Source organism: Halyomorpha halys, unplaced genomic scaffold (assembly GCF_000696795.3).
Source record: "Halyomorpha halys isolate HHAL.00 unplaced genomic scaffold, Hhal_1.1 Scaffold56.1, whole genome shotgun sequence".
Lineage (NCBI taxonomy): Eukaryota > Metazoa > Arthropoda > Insecta > Hemiptera > Pentatomidae > Halyomorpha > Halyomorpha halys.
In genome coordinates this window covers 20,080-40,715 of record NW_027115012.1, presented here as the reverse complement: position 1 = coordinate 40,715, position 20,636 = coordinate 20,080, and the positions used below count along the sequence as shown (strand labels likewise).

The 20,636-nt window shown below is 33.0% G+C and overlaps 1 protein-coding gene across 1 annotated transcript; it reads right to left on the bottom strand.

The window, feature by feature from the left end:
- Positions 1-1,263: 1,263 nt before the first annotated feature.
- On the bottom strand, positions 1,264-15,763 carry Actbeta (Activin-beta; the record flags this gene model as incomplete). The annotated part of the gene is made up of 2 exons (XM_014438344.2): positions 1,264-3,819; positions 15,576-15,763. Coding segments are annotated over 2 exons (776 nt in total), but the record flags the coding sequence as incomplete, so codon positions are not given.
- Between the last annotated feature and the right edge of the window lie 4,873 nt (positions 15,764-20,636).

Here is a 20,636-nt window from a genome sequence, read left to right as displayed (position 1 = left end):
GGGGAATCACAGAAATGCCTTTTGGGGTAAAAAATGTATGTCGGTTTTCAAAGATGAAGGCCTTCCTGAACGGTGTTCTCTGCCTTCAAAAATTTATTTATGCTAGTTAAAAAATTGAGCTCGGTATAAAGAATGTTTCCCATAGGGTTATTTAGCTTAAAAAAGAATTTAATGGCATAAATTTGCTCCAAATTGACGCATAACTTCTCTAATAGTAGTTACAAATATCACGCAGTTAACAAGTTAACAATTTAACTCATACTGCGCTACGGCAAGGTACTTATTCACCTGCTTTATCAAGAATAACACCACAAGGTCACTTATATCATTTGCTGTGTTACCAGTCTCATTACTTTTCTTCCACACCTCGTATATATATTTTTTAATAACTTATTTATTGATATTTACAACTGTATACACAAGTAAATTTGCTGTAGGTGACATAGTGATATGATAAAAACATGTGGAGAATTTACCCACTGATAGAACTCCAATAACATTTCTAGAGGAGAAGATCTCGAGGCAATCTTCTTTTCAGACGCCTAGGAGGATTATTAGGTGATGAAGGAGAAGCCAGGTTAGAAACAAGTGGATTTTGGTGGTTGGGAGGTTTTATATGGAAGGAATGATATCTGGTTCTGGCCAAATCGGCAACATAGGGGACATTGAGGTCCTGATGGAGGACTTGATTTGTGACAAAGTAAGGAGCGTTAAGGATTTTACGATTTTGGACTGTAAGGATTGGATTCTGGAGGAATTAAATGGTTTAGTAGCTCATAGCTCAACTCCGTATGTCCAGATAGGCCTTATAATTAATAGTCATGTAGATCAGTCTTTTGTAATGGATTGGAAGTTTGGACCGTTTGTCTAGTAAATGTTGCAATAGTCGGAATGGACGAGCAGTTTCTTGTCTTTTCAGTCTTGTATGAGGATTCCATGTCAGTCGTTTGTCGAGATGTAGTCCTAAATAACGTATCTGTTCGACAGGAATAAGTGGGGTATTATTAAAGGATATTGTAGGGGAAGAGGTCATGGGTTTACGTCGAAGGGTAAATGTGATTTGGTGGAATTTATTTTAATCCTCCAGTTTTGGCACCATTCTTCAAGGGTGGAATGTGGGATTGGAGGGTTTTCGTATATATTAGATACAATTAGTCAGTGATCTTCTGTTGAAAAAGAATGTTGGATAAATAGGATTTTACAGCAATAGGAAACTATAATAAAACAATATAATGAATAATAATTTTATTCCAACTTGTGACTGTTACAAATTTCATTCTTGCATTTACAGACAACTGGGCAAATTAACTAGTCTAAACTCATAAGAGGGCATAAGAAGCGTAGCATTTTCGTGCGTAATTTTTCCATGCTTATTTCAAAATCATCCTTTATATTTAGTATATTATGTATTATGTTACATATATGTATTATGTTATTGCTGGGTAGCGCCGATATATTTATAATTGCTTCAGTATTTTTATTAATTTAATCGTTTAAAAATATTTTGAAAGGTAATATATTTTTATTTAAATACATATGTATATATATACATATACAGGTCATACACAATCATATATGTATATATATAAGATAATATCATATAACCTTCACAGGCATTTATAAACAATTATTTATAATTTTTTTTTATTTATATAAATTATTTCAAAAGAGCTAAATTTCTTGATACCTAATTACGTAGTTCTGGAATTGCTTACAAGTAAAGTTGCTAAAATTTACAGGATTCGCCTGCAACTCTCCAACACCCCAAAACGTCTCAGTCTTTACTCGATTGCTGCTATCTAGCCTCGAGACTGCTCAAGAGAAATTCCTTTATCAATTTTTTTTTTTTATTATAATTTATTAATATTTTTTTATTGTAAGATTACAATGTCTTGTTTAAGCCTTCGACACTTGGACCTCAAAGGAATATTTACAGCACTCCAAATACTATTCTATCTGTCGAAGGAGGCAGTGTTTCAATACTCACATCACATTTTTAATCTTTCGGTTTCATATATTTTTTTTGTGTTTTTTTTTTGGTTTTTTTTTTAAATATTTTTATTTTAACATTTTGATTTGATAACAAGTAGTTCCCCTAATGTCGCTCCATCTCACAAGAAACGATCACAGTTTACTTAAATAATTATATATGAAATTAACTGTAAAGCTAATATTTAAAAGGTGCCTAATTGTATCACAACGTACGTTGGGGCTGTTCCCGCCCCGGGTCATATTCTGGTTTGGTAACATAGAAATTTTGTCCCGCGACTATGTCGATCATAACTCTCTCTTCAGTCAGCAGAAGTAATCACTGCTATCAGTAACTATATATATATTTTTTTTATATATTTATTTAATATTTTTAAAATTTTTTTTAAAGCATTTACTCCTAAATATTGCGCTGTTCACACAGGACTGGGGGAGTTGTAAGTCGGCCATTCCACATACAACCTCCACAGTCACCAACCGAACATGGACGCACGCATGGTCACTTGTTCTGAAAGCTTACGTCGAGGAATAATATTTATAAATATATATATAAATTTGTATATTAAGCTAAAAAGAAGATCCGACATTCGTAAGTATTTACATTTAAACACTAGCGTTGGAACTAAGATAACAATTACTAACGTCTTTTCAAATATAAATAATTTTTCTTATCTGATAAAAGTGAAGGTGGTGAAACGCCTAGCCTAGGAGAGCTATACACCACTCAGTCCTTGTTTCAACATTAATACAATAATGGAATGTTTTTAGAACCCTGATTATCATAAGTATCAGTAGATATTAACAATTAGGACTAAAAAAAATCGAAATAAACAATTTTTGGCAAACATTTGAAGTATACAACTACAGCTGCAACCATCATCTAATATTTACAAACATCTTAATAATTAATTTCAAGTCCGTTCTAACAGTCAAGCACATTCTTTCCAACATTACAACATTAGATTATTTAATTTTATTTTATTATTTTTTTTTGAAGAGTTAGGGTTCCACAAGGGATGCCAACTACACTTTACAGCTAAACTAGAATAAAGAAAGATGGCTAGATGAAAGGGAAGTGTCTGTAGGTGAGTCAACACCTTTCCAACCTCATCACCATTCACAATCATCACTCCAAGTTGTCCATACTAAAATCGATGGTATTTACAATACGATGAAATTTTTAAAATTTATCCAGATGGGAGCGCTGTCGCACAGCACCACTACACGATCACGCGATCGCACTTAAGGACATCCACACTCTTCGACCACCATTTTGGGCAAGTCCCTCTTAATAATGTTCATGTCGGGACCGTAATAGATGAGAGAGGTGGACGAGAACTTGATCGGAGCGCAGCACGGCTGGAGGCCGGCGAGGCGGTCTGTCTTGCGGTACTCCTCCAGGACGTGTGTGTAATGGTTGACGTAGCTGTCGGGGGTCCGGTGTCCTGAGCAATCCCCCCTGCAATAGTTGGCGTAGTAGCCGCTCGGAGCGATGACCCAGTCGTCCCAGCCGAGCTGCTTGAAGCTGACGTAGAAGCGCTGCTTGCAGCACTGGCCCCGCGGGGCCCCGGTGCAGTCGAGGGCTCGCCGCCGCACTCTGCGGGACGGTGCGGGCTCCGCCCGGACGGCGAGGAAGGGCCGGTGGTCCGTGCCGGAGGCGAACAGTGACGGTGAGGTCTGTCGGCCGCAGCCCGAGCAGTCCAGCAGCAGCCGCAACCGCTCGCCGCCGCGCCGGTACCAGTCCGTCACCGCTCGCGTCAGGTCCATCTTCTGCCAGCCCGAGGGGCCCACTCGCGCAGAGCCGCACACCTCTGTCATCCTGTCGAAATCCTGCAACAAAAAAAATCAGTTGTATTAGAAAATCTAGGACTATATCTGTGGTTTGATCCGACAACAAATAATTTCTAAAGATAAAGGACTACTGTGAAGCCAAAAGGAGGCTAATAATCTGCTCCTGTATAGGTTTATAAAACAACAAATACATATATTTCCATCTATATTTATAAGTTTCTAACAAACAGTCCCCAAGAATGCAGAATCGAGATATTTTGACGGAAAGTATTACAAGAGCGATATGAGATCAGAGCATTAATGCATGGAAAAAAAAGAAACTCACAGTAAACTACTTGTAGAGACCGGTCAGTCAATATCTCAGGATATGAACTCAAGGAGGTTAAGATGGTCGGGACCATCAGGACGCCTCTACAAAATAATGTACACCAGTAGAGTAGGCAAGAGACTACATGGGCAGCCAACAACCAGATGGATAGAACGGGCTAAGATGTAAAAGACCTGCACGCATAAAACTAAAAAGCAGTAGTCAATGAAATTCGAAGGTTTAGTGGAGCCTAAAGCTCAAATTCATAGGTACAGGTAGGCCTTGTAGTCATGGAGACATTGCAGTTTCCTGTCTGTTCAGTCTTGTGTGAGGATTCCAGGTTAGTCGTTTGTCCAGATGTAGTCCAAGGTAGCGGTTCTGTTCAACAGGGGTAAGAGCAATACGTAAGGACATTAAATATATAGAAGCTATTATTATTGTCCTGAAAGATTAGTTTTGTGAGCCCATTAAGCTATTTAAATATTTGGAATGTATTGGGTCAAATAGGTTTCAGTAATTTAAAATTTTTTTTAAAGCTATTTAAGTATGAAAATAATTTCGATTTCCGCGATTTAATAGTTTGTTAAACGAAAATAATGAAAAGCACTAACTGCCATGTTGGGGATTTAAGATAACACAATATGCGGAACGGAACGTTATCGCGATGTACCCACGCGAAGGGTCAAGGTTGTGAGGTCGAGTGCGGAAACATATTTCACCACTCATTTAGTCTTCATACCTTTATCTTCTGCATAATTACTAATTAAGCTGTCGTCCATTCATTTTATAGCTATTACGTCCTTTACATAATTACATAAATAATTAATGAGGACTTTAATTTTTATTCTGAACCAGCGGATCCATTGCAATTGCTTGATTTAGGAATGCAGATAGATTAATTGAAAATAGTTGAAAGTTTGATATTAATTAATATATTTATTTATTTAAACATTGTAATTATGATTTAATTAATTGTTTATTATATCTTTTTTTTATTTATTTACGTTTACGTTAATATTATAAAATAAATCGTTTTTCTTTATTGGAAACTAATATTTCGCTCTTATAAGGGCAATAAATCTGAATTTAATTGTAAATGTAGGTTGTTAAAGTGTTAATTATTTAAATATTTAATATTTATAATATAATATTTAAACAAATATTAGCTACGAATTATTTTTCCCAACTATACCTGCAACCCTCGCATCTAACGTTTAAGTACATTTTCAATCCTAAATTCTCAGGAGAGTTCCAACAGAAGATAAATAAAACACTACCTCTCTCTGAATGATTATCGGCCACTGTCACCGTATTAAAAGCAATAACCATCAACATACCACAAAATAACACGCCCCTCTGGACCTACCTACGACTAAATGTAAATCTCCAACTATCCAAATACTGCAAGCAAAATACAACGTCAAAATATCAAGAAAAGTTTCGAGAACTGCTACTAACTCTACCAGAACATATCGCTATATATACAGATGGGTCGAAGTCAGATAACGCAACAGGTATACAACACAACCCCTAAGAGAAAACTGCAACATCTATCTAATATATATACCGCAGAACTAAATGCCATAGCATCCGCCCTTTACTTTTGCGTGACAAATATACCAAATGACAATATAGTAATAATATCGGACTATATTATTATGGGATTCAAGGACTAGATATAATGTATTCAGTTCACCTACTTGTTCAACAAATTCATGAATACTTAATAATGCTAAAACAAATAGTTAAATAAGTCTACTTCATCTGGGCTCCCGGGCATGCTGGTATTACAGAAAATGAGATGGCCGACAAAGCTGCTAGAGAAGTGCTAGACCTTCCAGGTAGAACCTCAGCAATATTAACTGCACAGGAACTTGCTTGCCCTTTAAAGGAAAGTATAAATAAAAGATGACAGGCAATGTGAGATTAAATCCACCCAGTAAGTTGAAATCTATAAAGAACGATATGAAGTCCTGGATTACATCCAACTCAGAATGGGACATACCCGAATGACACACTTCCACCTAGCAGCAGAGGCCCCTCTAAAATGTTCGAAATGTCATAGTAATCTGACCGTCAGAAGAAATTTTTGAAGAATTTAATCACTACAAATTAATTCTGAACCAGTTAGGGATACCAACAAATGTTCCAACGGCGTTGAGAAACGACGAATCCGTAATAGAAAGAGTCATTAAATTCATCCATAAGACTAACTTAATAATCAGCCTTTAATTATTATAATTATCTAGTTATCTTGCCTATTTTTAAAATTAGAATAGTTACTTTCTGCTTTTCATCATCCTTTCACCACTATCGTTACGATTATTAAACAAATTATAATTTTCGAGCTAGATAATATTTCAAATCTCACGGAAATGAGTCCCACTGGTGCGGATCAGTACACCATACCAAAGCTATGACTATGGAACAACTAGGCCTTACCAAAGCCAACAACCAACGGGCCTTGATGACCAGGCTATAAGAGACCAACACACAAACGTTGGTATTTATGCATTAGATTAGAAGGACATTAAGAAAAACAATTAAGGAATATTTTTTACTCTTTATTAATAAACAATATTTCGGCCCACAATTATAATCTTCTTCGGCATTGAAATAAAAAATATACAGTAGGTGGGTGAGGTATAGTTAGGAATTTTTATAAAAGTTCTATATAAATAAAACAAATATGTTGATGGACGTATAAAAATACGTCTATATATATATACTTTAAAAAATAATGAAATATATTAAATTGCATAATAATCAATAATTAACTGACAAAGAAAACAATATTTTTATTTTAGACCTGATGAAGACCGGCAACGTGGGTCGAAACGTTTTCTTTTATACATATATTTATTACTTTTATATATATAATTATTTTCCCTACTGTTCATTATGGATGCGAGAATTGACGTGGCCTCTTACACTAAAAGATGAACAGCGCATTAAAGTTTTGAAAAATAAAGTATTACATAAAATATTCGGACCGAAAAAATATGAATTAACGGGAGAATTTAGAAGAGTACACAACACTGAATTAAGGGACCTACACCCCGCAAATATAATTCAAGTTATAGCGGGTAATATAATATATTTGACATTGTAACGTGTAGGATGGGCATGTAAGGTTAAGCGGATCCCTAAAAAGTTAACAACTGAACCGACAGGTAAACGTCAGATGGGTAAACTGAAACGTAGATGGGAGGATTGCGTTAAACTGATTTGGTAGAATTGAGTTTGAAGGGGGCAACCCAATGGTGATCGCCAGTACAACAGTCTTAATAAAGTGTTTTTCTCTCTTCCCACTCTTCTTGACCGCATTCTGGCTATATCCTTTTTTTTTTTATCGTTTAGCAATCAATGATGTGCTCGAAGGTATAAATCCAGGAGTAATTACAAAAAAATACATAAAAAAAAACTGTACCTATAAAGGATCTTGGTTCTTCCTTAAGGAGTAGCCGATAAGAGGCACGGATAGGCTTTTTAATAAAAATTTTCAACAGTGTTTGAATTATACCCAAATAAAATTTAGAGGAAATTTACATTACATTAACATACAGGCAAATAAAGAAGAAAATTTAAACGAAATGTATTCCTAACTTGAAATTAAATTAAAATCTGTACCAAATTCCAACAAATCCCATCAAATCACCTTTACCCTTCGTCGTAAACCTACTAACTGCCCTACAGTTTCATTTAATGATGTTACTCTTACCCCTGTCGAACAGATCTGCTACCTTGGACTACATTTGGACAAACGATTAACCTGGAATCCTCACACCAGACTGAAAAGACAGGAAACTGCACGTCGATTTCGACTATTACAGCACTTACTAGACAAACGGTCTACACTTCCAACACATTACAAAAAACTGATCTACATGACTGTAATAAGGACATATGGAGTTGAGCTTTGGGACTCCACTAAACCCCCGAATTTCTCTCGTATTCAATCCTTACAATCCAAAATACTTCGTAAAATCCTCAATGCTCCTTACTTTGTGCCAAATAAAATCATACATAAAGACCTTAATGTTCCCTATGTAACCGATCTAGCCTGAACCAGATATCACTCCTTCCATTATAAACTCTCTAACCACTCACTAACTCTATAAACTCCCTAGTTTCTAATCTTGCATCCTATTCCATTCCTGACAATCCTCCGAGGCGCCTGAAAAAAAGATGGCCACGAGACCAGCTAATGTAAAATGTCATTAGAGTGCTACCAATGGGTAGTTTCTCTTCCCACCTGTAACACTCCAATCTAACTTAGATCAGATTTACTAAATGTATTAGAATGTACAGTTGTAAATAGCAATAAATAAATATTAAAAAAAAAATCTGTACCAATACAACACATGAAGGGTCAGGGGTTCAGTAGTTTGTAAGGACTGTTACTAGACCAATGGTTGTGCAAGGAGGTGATTTGGTCAGAATCACGCTCGACCGCCAGATTTTTACCCAATTTATGAGGCTGGGTGGACCCCAGGAGGGCTCCAGAGAAACCCACAGGGTTGACTCACGGCTACAGTGAACAATTTTCTCCCAGCCAGATTCGAACCCTGGTACTTGGAGTTAGTAGCATCGTGCCGTATTCCTAACTTACAGGAAAAGTATACAGAGGATATAGGCGAAAGACGATTTTAGATGAAAGGGATAGAGTTCGTATGTAAAAGACAATTCCTTTTGCGAGAAGTAATTTTTTGGAGTAACTAGGATATTCTGGACTCATAGGGAATCCTACATCATCATTTATTTATCTTGGACCTTAGCTGGATATTATCAACTGTATTACTTGTAAAGGAGAAAAAAAATTCATTATTCTCAACTAATTGTCACTCATCTTGTCTATTGTCAGACAGATCAGTATGCTGTGTACTAGCAGCTCACAGTCTTTTCGAGTTCCTAATTATATTAATTTTTTTTTTCCTTGACGATGTACTTAATACTATTTCAACTTGTTATTTTTTACTTTTGTCACTTTTTTCAGAGCTCAAAATGAATTTCCCATAAGATGAAAAGTGTAGGTAAATATTTATATTGTTAGCCGATTATAGCTGTCAAAGAAAAGTAGACTGAATAATTTTCTGATATACATCTAACTTTCATCTGTTCCATTTGATACAAATGAAATAGTTCTCTTATTATAATTCACATTATTTTTCATAATAAATCATTATTTATAAGCGAAATCCAAACATGATATCAAGGTAATAAAAAGATATCACCACGCTCTGATTTCATCCTCTAAATGAATTGTATCAATGGATACCTAATGATTTATAATGAGATAATCGATATTTCCCTTCTCGATAGTAAGTGTGACGAATGCAATCTAGCTAAAAAAATTACCGTAAAATGAAGTCGACATAGTTTACCCTGAAAATATACAAATAAAAGCTTCGAATTTCGATCTTGATTGTGTGAAGCGTTTTTCGGGATTTTAGTTAGTGGAAGCATCAAAATCAAATTTAGACAGTAATTTTTTATTTTTTTTTCTAATTGTATTTTTAATTAATTTATTTATTGCTATTTACAACTGTAAATTATAATGCATTTATTAAATTTGATCTCAGTTATAAAAGGAGTGATAGGGGCGTGTAGAGAAACTACCCATTGGTAGTACTCTAATGATACATTACAGGTCTCATGGTCATCTTTTTTTCTGGTGCCTCAGAGGATTCTCAGGACTGGAAGAGGATGAAAGGTTAGACATTGGGTTTGGGTGGTTAGGAAGTTTATAATGGAACGAATACTGGCTGAATCAGTTACATATGAAACATTAAGGTCTTTATGTATAATTTTATTTGTGACAAAGTAAGGAGTTTTTAATCAGTTTATTTTCACTATGATTCACGATTGTTGTGATAATTTAGGATAGTGAAAATTAACTATTATTAGGCCTATAACTAATACTAACTATAACTTCTAACTATAAGGCCGAAACGTCGGACTTTTAAAGAAATGTAAATAGTTTTGAGACTGAAATTGGGTAAAATTGATTTTATTTATTTTATAGTTTTGACATGAATGTGATCATTTATCAACATTACTTAGTGCCTAAGGTTGTGGGAGATCGCAATACTTACCAATAAATAAATAAATATTATACAGTTAAGTCTCAGTTATACAAATATGAGGGGGTACCAAAAATTATTCGTACAAGTGAATATTTCGTGTAAGTGAATACGCTATACATATTATGTATGTATATTTTTGAGAATTTTTTTCTCGTAATTAGTAGGTACATATACGTATGTTGTATGGAGTTGAAAGAAAAACAAAGTAAAGTGAAAACAAATTATTTATTGTATACAAATTTAATTTATCTTTAATCCGAATTTTTTTATTTTTAACAAAAAATTGAGTTATGCTTGTTTGTTTCATGTTACTTTCGGCTGAATACATCATTCTTTCGCATTCTGTTAAGGTGTTAGATTCCTTCTCGCTAATCTCTTTCGCATATATAAAACGTTTTACAACTTCAAATGCTTCAAGAGCTTCTGCAAAAATGGAAGAGGCAAAGGAACTTCTGAATCCGAATCGGAATCGTCCGAGCTTATTATTATACATTAGGGAGTAGAATATAAACATAAAGAGTCATTGGGACCGGATATTATTCACGGTAAAAAGTTGTTTACTGTTTCGTTTTTCATGGTATTTTTCGTCCTTTGTCTTGCCACGGAAGAAACAAAAATTCATAGAACTGAGTAAAATTTACTAATATGTGCATAAAGCAGGTCCAAACTTTTCCTCTTATAACTAAGTTTCGTATAAATGGATAATTACATACACATAATTCAGGGGTTTTTGCAGGGGATTGAGAAATTCTCCGCATAACTGAAAGTTTCGTATAAGTGAGACTTCATTGTATATCATATTAAATTAGTTTAAAATAATTGAATTAGTAGCCTATAACTCGGCTCCTTATTCATTATTAAGATTAATTAACCTCTTGTTGCAATTTACAACAAACAATAATAATATCACGAAATAATTATTACGATAATTCCTTATTAAGTTAAAGTTTTTCTTTTATTTAAAACACTAGAGTAAAATGCGTAAACACTAATATTTCGTTTATAATTTTGAATTAATAACTGTTTTAATTAGAGTTAGTTTATATTTCGTGAGGATATGCCCACAACGTTGCCATCAAGGGAATAGACAGCAAAAAAATAAACGAATAAAGAAACGTAAGCAAAAGGCGAAATTTAAGAAATATGAGAGAAGGGGAAGCCGGGGCAGAAAGGGAAGACTTAGAGAAAGAGTATTTTTGGCGTAAAGCCACAGACCTGGCAGAAGAATACAAATTTCGTTCTAAATACATTAGCCGTCCAGATGGGGTAGTCTGGGAGTCCATCTGGGTGTCTGGACGTCTGGGTTCAACATCACGTACAGGTTTAGGTAAGTTATCCAATTCCCAGTATTAAGTAAGGTCAGTGAACACGGCCTCTGTAATATTTAAACTCGGACACTTTTTTCCTCCTAGCAAATTGCCCACTTGATATTCAGGAGGAGACTTCATGGCCTCTATGATCTGTCAGGGGACTTGATAGGCTAAATCAGATTTTCGTATTTTCTCTAAAATCCGGCCAAGGCTTGATAACTCGATCGAGAATGACGTTGATTAATTTATGATTATTATACACTGTCTCGACATGGGGTAGTTTTCCTCAAACCTAAAACACATTATTTTTTTTTTTATTAATAAATAAAAAAAAAAAAGAAACAACTTCAGTCTTTCAGTCCAATAAATCCCACCAAATCACCTTTATCCTTCGTCGTAAACCAATGACCTCTTGCCCAACAGAATCCTTTAATAATCCTCGACAAACGACTGACATAGAATCCTCATACAAGACTGAAAAGACAGAAAACTGCTCGTCGATTTTGACTATTATAACATTTACTAGACAAACGGTCTAAATTTCCAATCCATTACAACTGATCTACATGACTATTATAAGGCCTATCTGGACATACGGAGTTGAGCTTTGGGGCTCCACTAAACCATCAAATTCCTCCCGAATCCAATCCTTAGAGTCCAAAATCCTTCGTAAAATCCTCAACGCTCCTTACTTTGTCACAAATCAAGTCATCCATCATGACCTCAATGTCCTATATGTTGGCGATTCAGCCAAAACAAGATACCATTCCTTCCATGGAAAACTTCCCAACCATCCAAATCCACTTATTTCTAAACTGGCTTCTCCTTCATTACCTAATAATTCTCCTAGGCGTCTGAAAAGAAGATGGCCTCGAGATCTTCTCCTCTAGAAATGTTATTTGAGTTCTATCAGTGGGTAGATTCTGCACATGTTTGTTTCATGTCACTATCTCATCTACTGCAAATTTACTTGTTGTATATATGTTATACAGTTGTAAATAACAATAAATAAATGATTAAAAAGAAAGTTAGAACCAAAAAGTTTCCCTTTTTAAAATTTCTACACATAAAAGGTATTCAAGATATTGTGTTAAATGTAAAATGTTTTACCATGTTAAATATTATAAGTATGGGATTGTGAGCAGCCGTATTGAAAGTTATGTTAAATGCATGAGAGCTCTTAGCGGATTTTCTTAGCAAATTCTTTACTAACCTTTCCTTCCAAAACTTCTTTTTGTTGTGTACATCTAAGTATTGATTACAGTAATTAATTAAACCATGCCTAAAGTAAGTGAAAAGTAGAAATTTGGCTACTGATTGTCTTGTTAAAAAAATTCAAAAACAATACTAAAACAATCAAAACACAAGGTACGTGCTAGTAACACAACGATGTAGAGCTTAGTTGGTCAGTTGCGTGACATCATTCTCCATTTAACAGACCTAGTAACAGACTCTCAACCATGTTATATGTTATACCTTTTAACATGATAAAGTAAGGAAATATTTCTCCATGTAACCTAACTTTTTCCATTTAACACGCTTTAACATGTTAAACTAAAGGTCATGCATACCCCTATAATATTTTTCTGACCTACCAACTTGTATAATCCCTCCCATAGAACCACTCACCTCAACAGATCCGGGGTGCCTACATATTTGTTTTTAGAGTCCCTAAATTGTTTAGATTTAAAAGGAAATTTATGAATGAATTAATATGAGAAAGTGTTGGTGGATGCTGTCAGTTAAGTAACGATGAAAACAAATTACTTAAACATATTTTAAATTATTTTACTGAGGTTTCAGACTCAACTTTAGACCTTTAACTGAACTAAAAAAAAGCAAAGAAACATCATAAAAGAATGAAATACAATAAACAGTATGAAAGTATAACAAATAACCTAAGAAGGTAATGTATAGTATTGGAATAGTATGTTTTTTTTTTTATTAATTTATTCATGGTTATTTACAACTGTATAAAAAAATATATACAAAAAATTTGCTGTAGGTGACATAGTGACATGATTCAAACATGTGGAGAATCTACCCATTGGTAGAACTCCAATTACATTTCTAGATAAGAAGATCTCGAGGCCATCTTCTTTTCAGACGCCTAGGAGGATTATTAGGTATTGAAGGAGAAGCCAGGTTAGAAAAAGTGGATTTGGGTGGTTGGGAAGTTTATTATGGAAGGGACGGTATCTGGTTCTGGCCAAATCGGCAACATATGGAATATTGAGGTCCTGATGGATGACTTGATTTGTGACAAAGTAAGGAGCATTAAGGATTTTACGAAGGATTTTGAACTGTAAGGATTGGATTCGGGAGAAAAGTAAGAATTTAAACAATACAATTTAAAATATTAAAAAAAGAATAAATTCAAAAGAAACAGAAGAAAAAAGATTAATAATTGAACAGTGCTCTATGTAAGTAATAAAAAAATTAAAATTCAAATAATGAGAAATAATGGGAAGAAATACAATAACGATGTAATGCTGGTTAGTTGTAATATAGTTTAATTAAAATATACTGTTTTATGGTAATTAGGTATAATGAAGATTAAATTTAAAAAAAAGTAATTTAACATTATTTCTAATATTGTAGGAAGATAGTCCGGGTCGTAGTAAGGTATCCAAATATTAAAATAAAAAATTAAAATATTGTTATTTTAATATACTAAAATTTATACTTAACCAACTTTTTGCAGGGATTCGTTAGGGCTTAGTAAAAAACAAAACATAAACATTGTAAGCTTTGACAAAACATTAAAATAAGTATACAGAGAAAATATGAAAATATATTTATAAAATTAATATTTTTTTGTTTTGTTTATAAAATAAATAATTTAAGGAAGAATGCATATAGCAGGACTATAAACTAGGTACTAATGGATACAGCCAGGTGTGATGGAATTCAAAATAAAGAACTAGAGTAATAAATGGTAGAAAAATACTCGTTAGAACTAGTCATGGTATCTCTATACCATATGAGGTATATACCTATATACCTCTATACCATATGGTATCTCTATACCATATGAGTTATATACCTATATAACTCTGTACTATATGGTATCTCTATACCATAGGTTGGTGTAAAAGGTAAACCGAAGGTGAAATAAATATGGTAAAGGTGAGATATAGAAGCAAGTAGAAGGAAATCATAAAAATAACAAATAAACATAGATGAGAGTACCTGTCAAATAAAACAGAGATGAAAACTGCCAAGTTGAACATTCGTTCTCAGGTATAAAATTACCCCACTTCTTCACTGACTCTCAAAAAGGGTACGATTTTTTATAATATGTCCATAGAAATTAATAAAAAAATCTGTATCTATTAGTAACTAGTTTTTGGTCCTTCTATATGTATTAAATATCTCTTTATTATATCTCATATTTTCGTATTTCCTCTGTATATTTATTTTAAGGTTGTGTAATTTCTTACTATGTTTATATCTTGTTTTTGATACATTTATTGACCACCACACGGGCAATGTTCCTACAATATTATATATACAGATATATAAATATATATTTTTTTCTTCATTGTAACTAGTAATCATAAAACAGTTTATCGTAACTAAACTATTACAACTAACCAGCGTTACATCGTTATTGTGTTATTTGTTTGTTTTATTTTCTCATTATTTTAATTTTAATTTTTTTAATAATTACATAGATCACTATTTAATTAATCTTATATAACTCTTTTTTTAATATTTTCAGTTTTGTTGTATAAATTCTTACTATTTCAATATTATACGCCTTGTTCTTACATTATTTGTTGTAATGTCAAACTGTTAATTTTTTTTTATTCTGTTATGTTTTTTTAGTATAAATTTAAAATTTTAAATACCTTTATTGACCGCCACCTGGACTATCTTCTTTCAATATTATATTTAATAATGGATTGATAAGTATGTTATTTTGGTTAACAAATAATTTTGTTTCGGGATCACTGCTTGTAAAATAAAGAATTTCTCCCTACTTTTTTTTTCTTATATCAAAAATAATTATATAGTATTAATTTTTAAAATATATATATTAAAATAGTTATATTACTATATTAATTGAAAGATTGGGGCTAGACATACCTTACCACTTAGGTGAGTGGCGTTGGAGAGGTGTTGGGCCAAGAGCCTGAAGGCCCACAGCGTCACGTTCCTGAGGACAGTGGCCCGGGGCTCCATCCGCAGCCAGAGGACGGCCGATTTGACCCGCAGCTCTGTCCCTTCCGCGGGCGCCGCTAGCTCCAGCAGCCGCTGCCCGTTCAACCGAGGACCTAGAGGAAGAGAACAGTTGTCAAGATAAAGGAATACTAAAGATAGAAGTAGTAGATAAGTATATTCCAAAAAGTATTTAAATGAAATTAATTTAGAAGGATGTTTAGCCTTCTGGTCCGGGTAGCCTAAGTTAACCGAAAGCTTGAATTGGAGCGGCTTCCATATGTAGGCATTAGTAGCGCACTATGTGGCCAAAAACTAAAACTCATCTCCTCCAGTGCTCTCTGTGGTGAGAAAAAACAACCTAGAATGAGAGAGCCATCAGTTTTCCCTTTACCAGAAGCAGTAATTCTTCTTGGTTTACTTATCAGGAAAATCTACCATGAGTAAGTAGAATTCCTGGAATTGTTCCCAGAAGCAGAGAAGAGGAGTGCGGAGAGAAGAAGGAAGCATGGAGAAAGCCCATCTAGCAATAGTTAACAACCACATCATCATCAACCACCTCATTATATCTACAGTTTTCCATAGCCCAGTTATTTTAAATTAATTAACTAACCATCTAATCAGATATGTTTTATTTCAGGCACCCCCTACACAACTTGTAACTTCTATAATAGAATTTTATTTTCATTCAATCATGTTTTATTTTTCAACTATACACTCTACTAAAACCCAACCAGCCAACCAAAAGTGAATGCGAGTCTGGCATTCAGTTGAAGGCATGCTTCATACACTCACAATATCATTCATTAACACCCTACTTATTTCTGTAGAACTGATTCCTTACTTATGACGACATATAGACAAACGATTGACTTGGAATTATCATACAAGACTGAAGAAATAGGAAACTGCTCGTCGATCCCAACTATTACAGCACTTACTACGGCAACAAACGGTCTAAAAATAACACTCATTTTCATGACTGTAATAAGTCCTTTCAGGACTTACATGTTAGAGCTTTGAAACACCCTCCACTAAACCTTCGAATTCCTCTTGTATCTAATCCTTGCAATACAAAATCCTCAGTGCTCCTTACTTTGTCACAAATCCAAGTCATTAATCAGGACCTCAATATCCCATGTGTTACCGATTTGGCCAGAACCTGATACCAATCCTTCCAGGATTACCCAATAATCCTCCAAGGCGTCTGAAAAGAAGATAGCTTTGAGATCTTCTCAAGAAATATTTTTGCAATTCTATCAACGGACAGATTTTCCACATGTTTGTATCATGCCTTTTTATAACTAATATCAAATTTACTTTTATATATATTCAATACATTTGTAAATATCATTAAATAAATTTAGAAAAAAATGTATAGTATTTGGGCACATATTATTTTATTTTAACGTAAATATTGAAAATCTCCAGATATGGATATTTTATAAGCAAAACGTGAACGGGTGGATAAATTAACGGAAAAAATATTCATAGAATATTTATTTGTTGTTTTGAGATCCTTAATTCTTACTATAAGTGTGATACTAATAAAACGATTAATGTGTAATCTCGCTAATCCGTACTAATTCCTGCAGGAGGTGTTCGGATTACTGAAAATATCGGTTTAGAGGAAGTATTAAGAAAGATGGTGTAAAAATATTTTACTATGTTAATGTACATAAATATTTTTATTTATTATATTTTTATACATATTTTTTTTTAAAACCTGAATATTTGTAATTTAAAAAAATTAATATGTTTTAAAGAAGTCGTTTTTTTTTTCGTCCCATGCTACGAGTGTTATAACATCGCTGGTCACTAGCCGTATTTTGGGCTTTACAGTTTTCTTTTACATCTCCAGTAATACCAAGCTATGATTTTATTTGTGAAAATAATAAGATTATTCATTTATAAGTAAACAAAGTATAAATAAAAATAAAAAATAATCTTTTATATAGATTATAAGGTATTCAGATTACTGAAAAGTTTGACAACAGAAAGTATTCGGGAAAATAGTGCAACACAAATTAAAAAATATACATAACTATTTTTATTTATTTAATTTTTTTTACATATTTTATTGTAAATTTGGCAATATGAAGTTTTATAAAAATTAGGTTCTAATAAAAATTACCAATCGCTTTGAACAGCCCTGATGAAGCCCTATAAAGTGGGGCGAAACGTCGGGAATTAAATAGTTATAAACTATTTATTCTTACTGGCCCGCAATCCTGACCATCTTCTTATATTTTATAAAAAATGTTTCCTTTTGATTTAACTTGTTATAACTATAACATTGTTCGTTTATAAGTAAGAAAAAGTATAAATAAAAAAAAAAATTATCTCTAGTATAGATATATTTAAAACATTATAAAAAAAAAATGAGTTTAACGACAAAATTAATATTATACATATTTCTGCTATTAATTAAATTAATTTTACAGAATCAAATGATCTGTACAATAGATATTAAGTGTTTCTAATTCCAACGAAATATATTATGAACACTTCCTTACAAATTAGGTTACTTGATATCGAAACTGTAAAAATTTCCATTTTATATTTTTATGGTGAATACAATAACTTGCCTCTAGATAGGGAAGTAAAAAATGTCCTTTACACATGTACGCGTTTATTTGAAAACAAAAATAAGTCCTGCTGAGTTTCCTCCAATAAAGTAACTTTTTTTTTAACACCAGTTCGGATACCCGAGATTAAACTGTACTTTGTTAATTTTTTACTTTAAGTATTTTATCCCAAATTCTTCAATATTAAATACGCAACCATAATGATAAGGTTTTAAAATAAAATTTGCAAAAGAAAAGGAGCGATTTTTGGACTTTAGAGGACCAATGACTACAAGGCCCTTAGTGATAGTACAGCGGACGAGTGACAGAAGGCGCTAGGGTCGAAGAGAAAGAGCACTATAGAGCAGTTTGTTAATGAGTAGGCCATTCCATTCATTTGTCACTCTAGCCCATATATCATTCTTCGCCCCCCCCCCTTCCAAATTCAAAAGGAGGTTTTGTCCAAAGGATAAAAAGAATAATCCAAGGGCCTGCTCCTCCGGCCAGTCTGGATAGAGCTTCTTTCTTTTAGCCACTTCTCCTTTGTGTCCTTTCCGCTCTCCTCACTCCATCCCGTTTCCAAATTTTCTTCAGAAAAACTATGTCTTATTGATTTACAACTTTGAAAAAAAATCAGTTCAATATTAAAACATAGGTAGCTATTGGAATATCGCTGATCGACCGTGTGTAATAATAAAAGGAACATGATCCGGGTCTGGTCAAAGAAAAACTCAATATAGTCTTAATGATATTTATAATAAGGCAACGTTTCGCCCCACGTTACAGGGCTTCATCAGAGCTAAAAGAAATACAAATACTTAAATGGGGTAAAAATAATTGAACAATATTCAATTAAGAATTAAATTTTTTTTTTAATCTTTATTTATTGATAGATATTACAATCTGACACACCGTTGTGGGCAATAGGTAACAGAGATCAATGATCACATTATTACTAAAATAAAATAAAATAATAATAAAAAATAAATAAATAAATGAAAAAAGTATATAATCAAACTATGTGCATGAAAAAATAAATAAATAAAATAAAAGAATCTCTAGTCACATTTAGACACCTATATACAATAATTACACAATCCCCGAGCCCACTCTATCCCCCACGTGTGAGGGGTAGAGCAGAGCCCATAAGATCCCAACGCATCCCTCTCGCCGAATCACTGGTTCAGCTTAAAATTAAATAAGAATTACAAAAGGTTTCAGACAGTAAAAGAAAAAGAAAATAACAACAGATAAAAAAGAATTATAAAAATGCTGAGATATACGAGCTGGATGGATTTTCAGACTCCTCGGAGGATTATCAGGAATTGTTAAGGACGAGAGATTAAAAAATAATGGATTTGGGTGGATAAAAATTTTGGAATGAAATTATATCTATTTCTAAACAAATCTACAACGAATGGGACGTTGAGGTCTTAATGGATAAGTTTATTTGTGACGTTATAGGGACCATGAAGCAGTAAAAGAGCCGGGAAGAAAAAAAGGCAGTTATCCTATCTCGATTTTTGTTTACTTTAATGAAAACTATGTATAATTACTAGTCAAAACTGATGAGTCTGCCAAGTATAGGTAGGGGGAATAAAAAATGGCGGCTGCTTCAAAAGCTTAAAAACATTAATTTTTCATTCCTAGCTCTATATCTTTAAAGCTACCAACAACAATAGAAAATTTACGTTCAACAGTTCTCGAAATATAGCTTTCTAAAAAGCAACATTTCATATAAATGTACTATTGTAAAAAATGTACAAATATTAGTAGTGAGTTAATTTATTTAGATTAATCTATATCGCAGGAACTATATGACGTACAGATGTCTATTATTAATCAAATTAAACCTAGTTTAATGGACTATAAAGTAGTTTATGACCTTTTCCTTCGTAGGAATAGTAATTTCCATGATATTTGCTAAAATAAATTGATTTATAGTTGTTCGGACAATAAGTTCGGTTTATAAAAAACTTTATTTTAAAACTCATAAGACGTATTGATGTCTACCAGCACTCAAATTAATGCTAGTTAAATTTACTATAAAATAGTTTATAATGTTTATCTTTGTAGGAGTAGTAGTTATGATAATAAAATAAACTCACAAAATGTTAATTTCTAGTTGTTCCTATAAAAGGATGGATTTTTAAAAAATATGTCTCTAGATCCATAAGAGGCACATATGTCTGCCAACACTCAAAATAAAGGAAAGTTACTCTAAAGTAGTTTATGACACTCATCTTCGTAGGTGTAGTAGTTTTTACGATATTCACATATGAATATAAAATTGGCAAATGAAAATTAATCGGAACAACAATCAATCAATCTATTTTAGCAAATTTCATGAAAACTACTACTCCTACGAAGATCAATGTTATAAACTATTTTATAGTAAATTGAACTAGCTTTAATTTGAGTG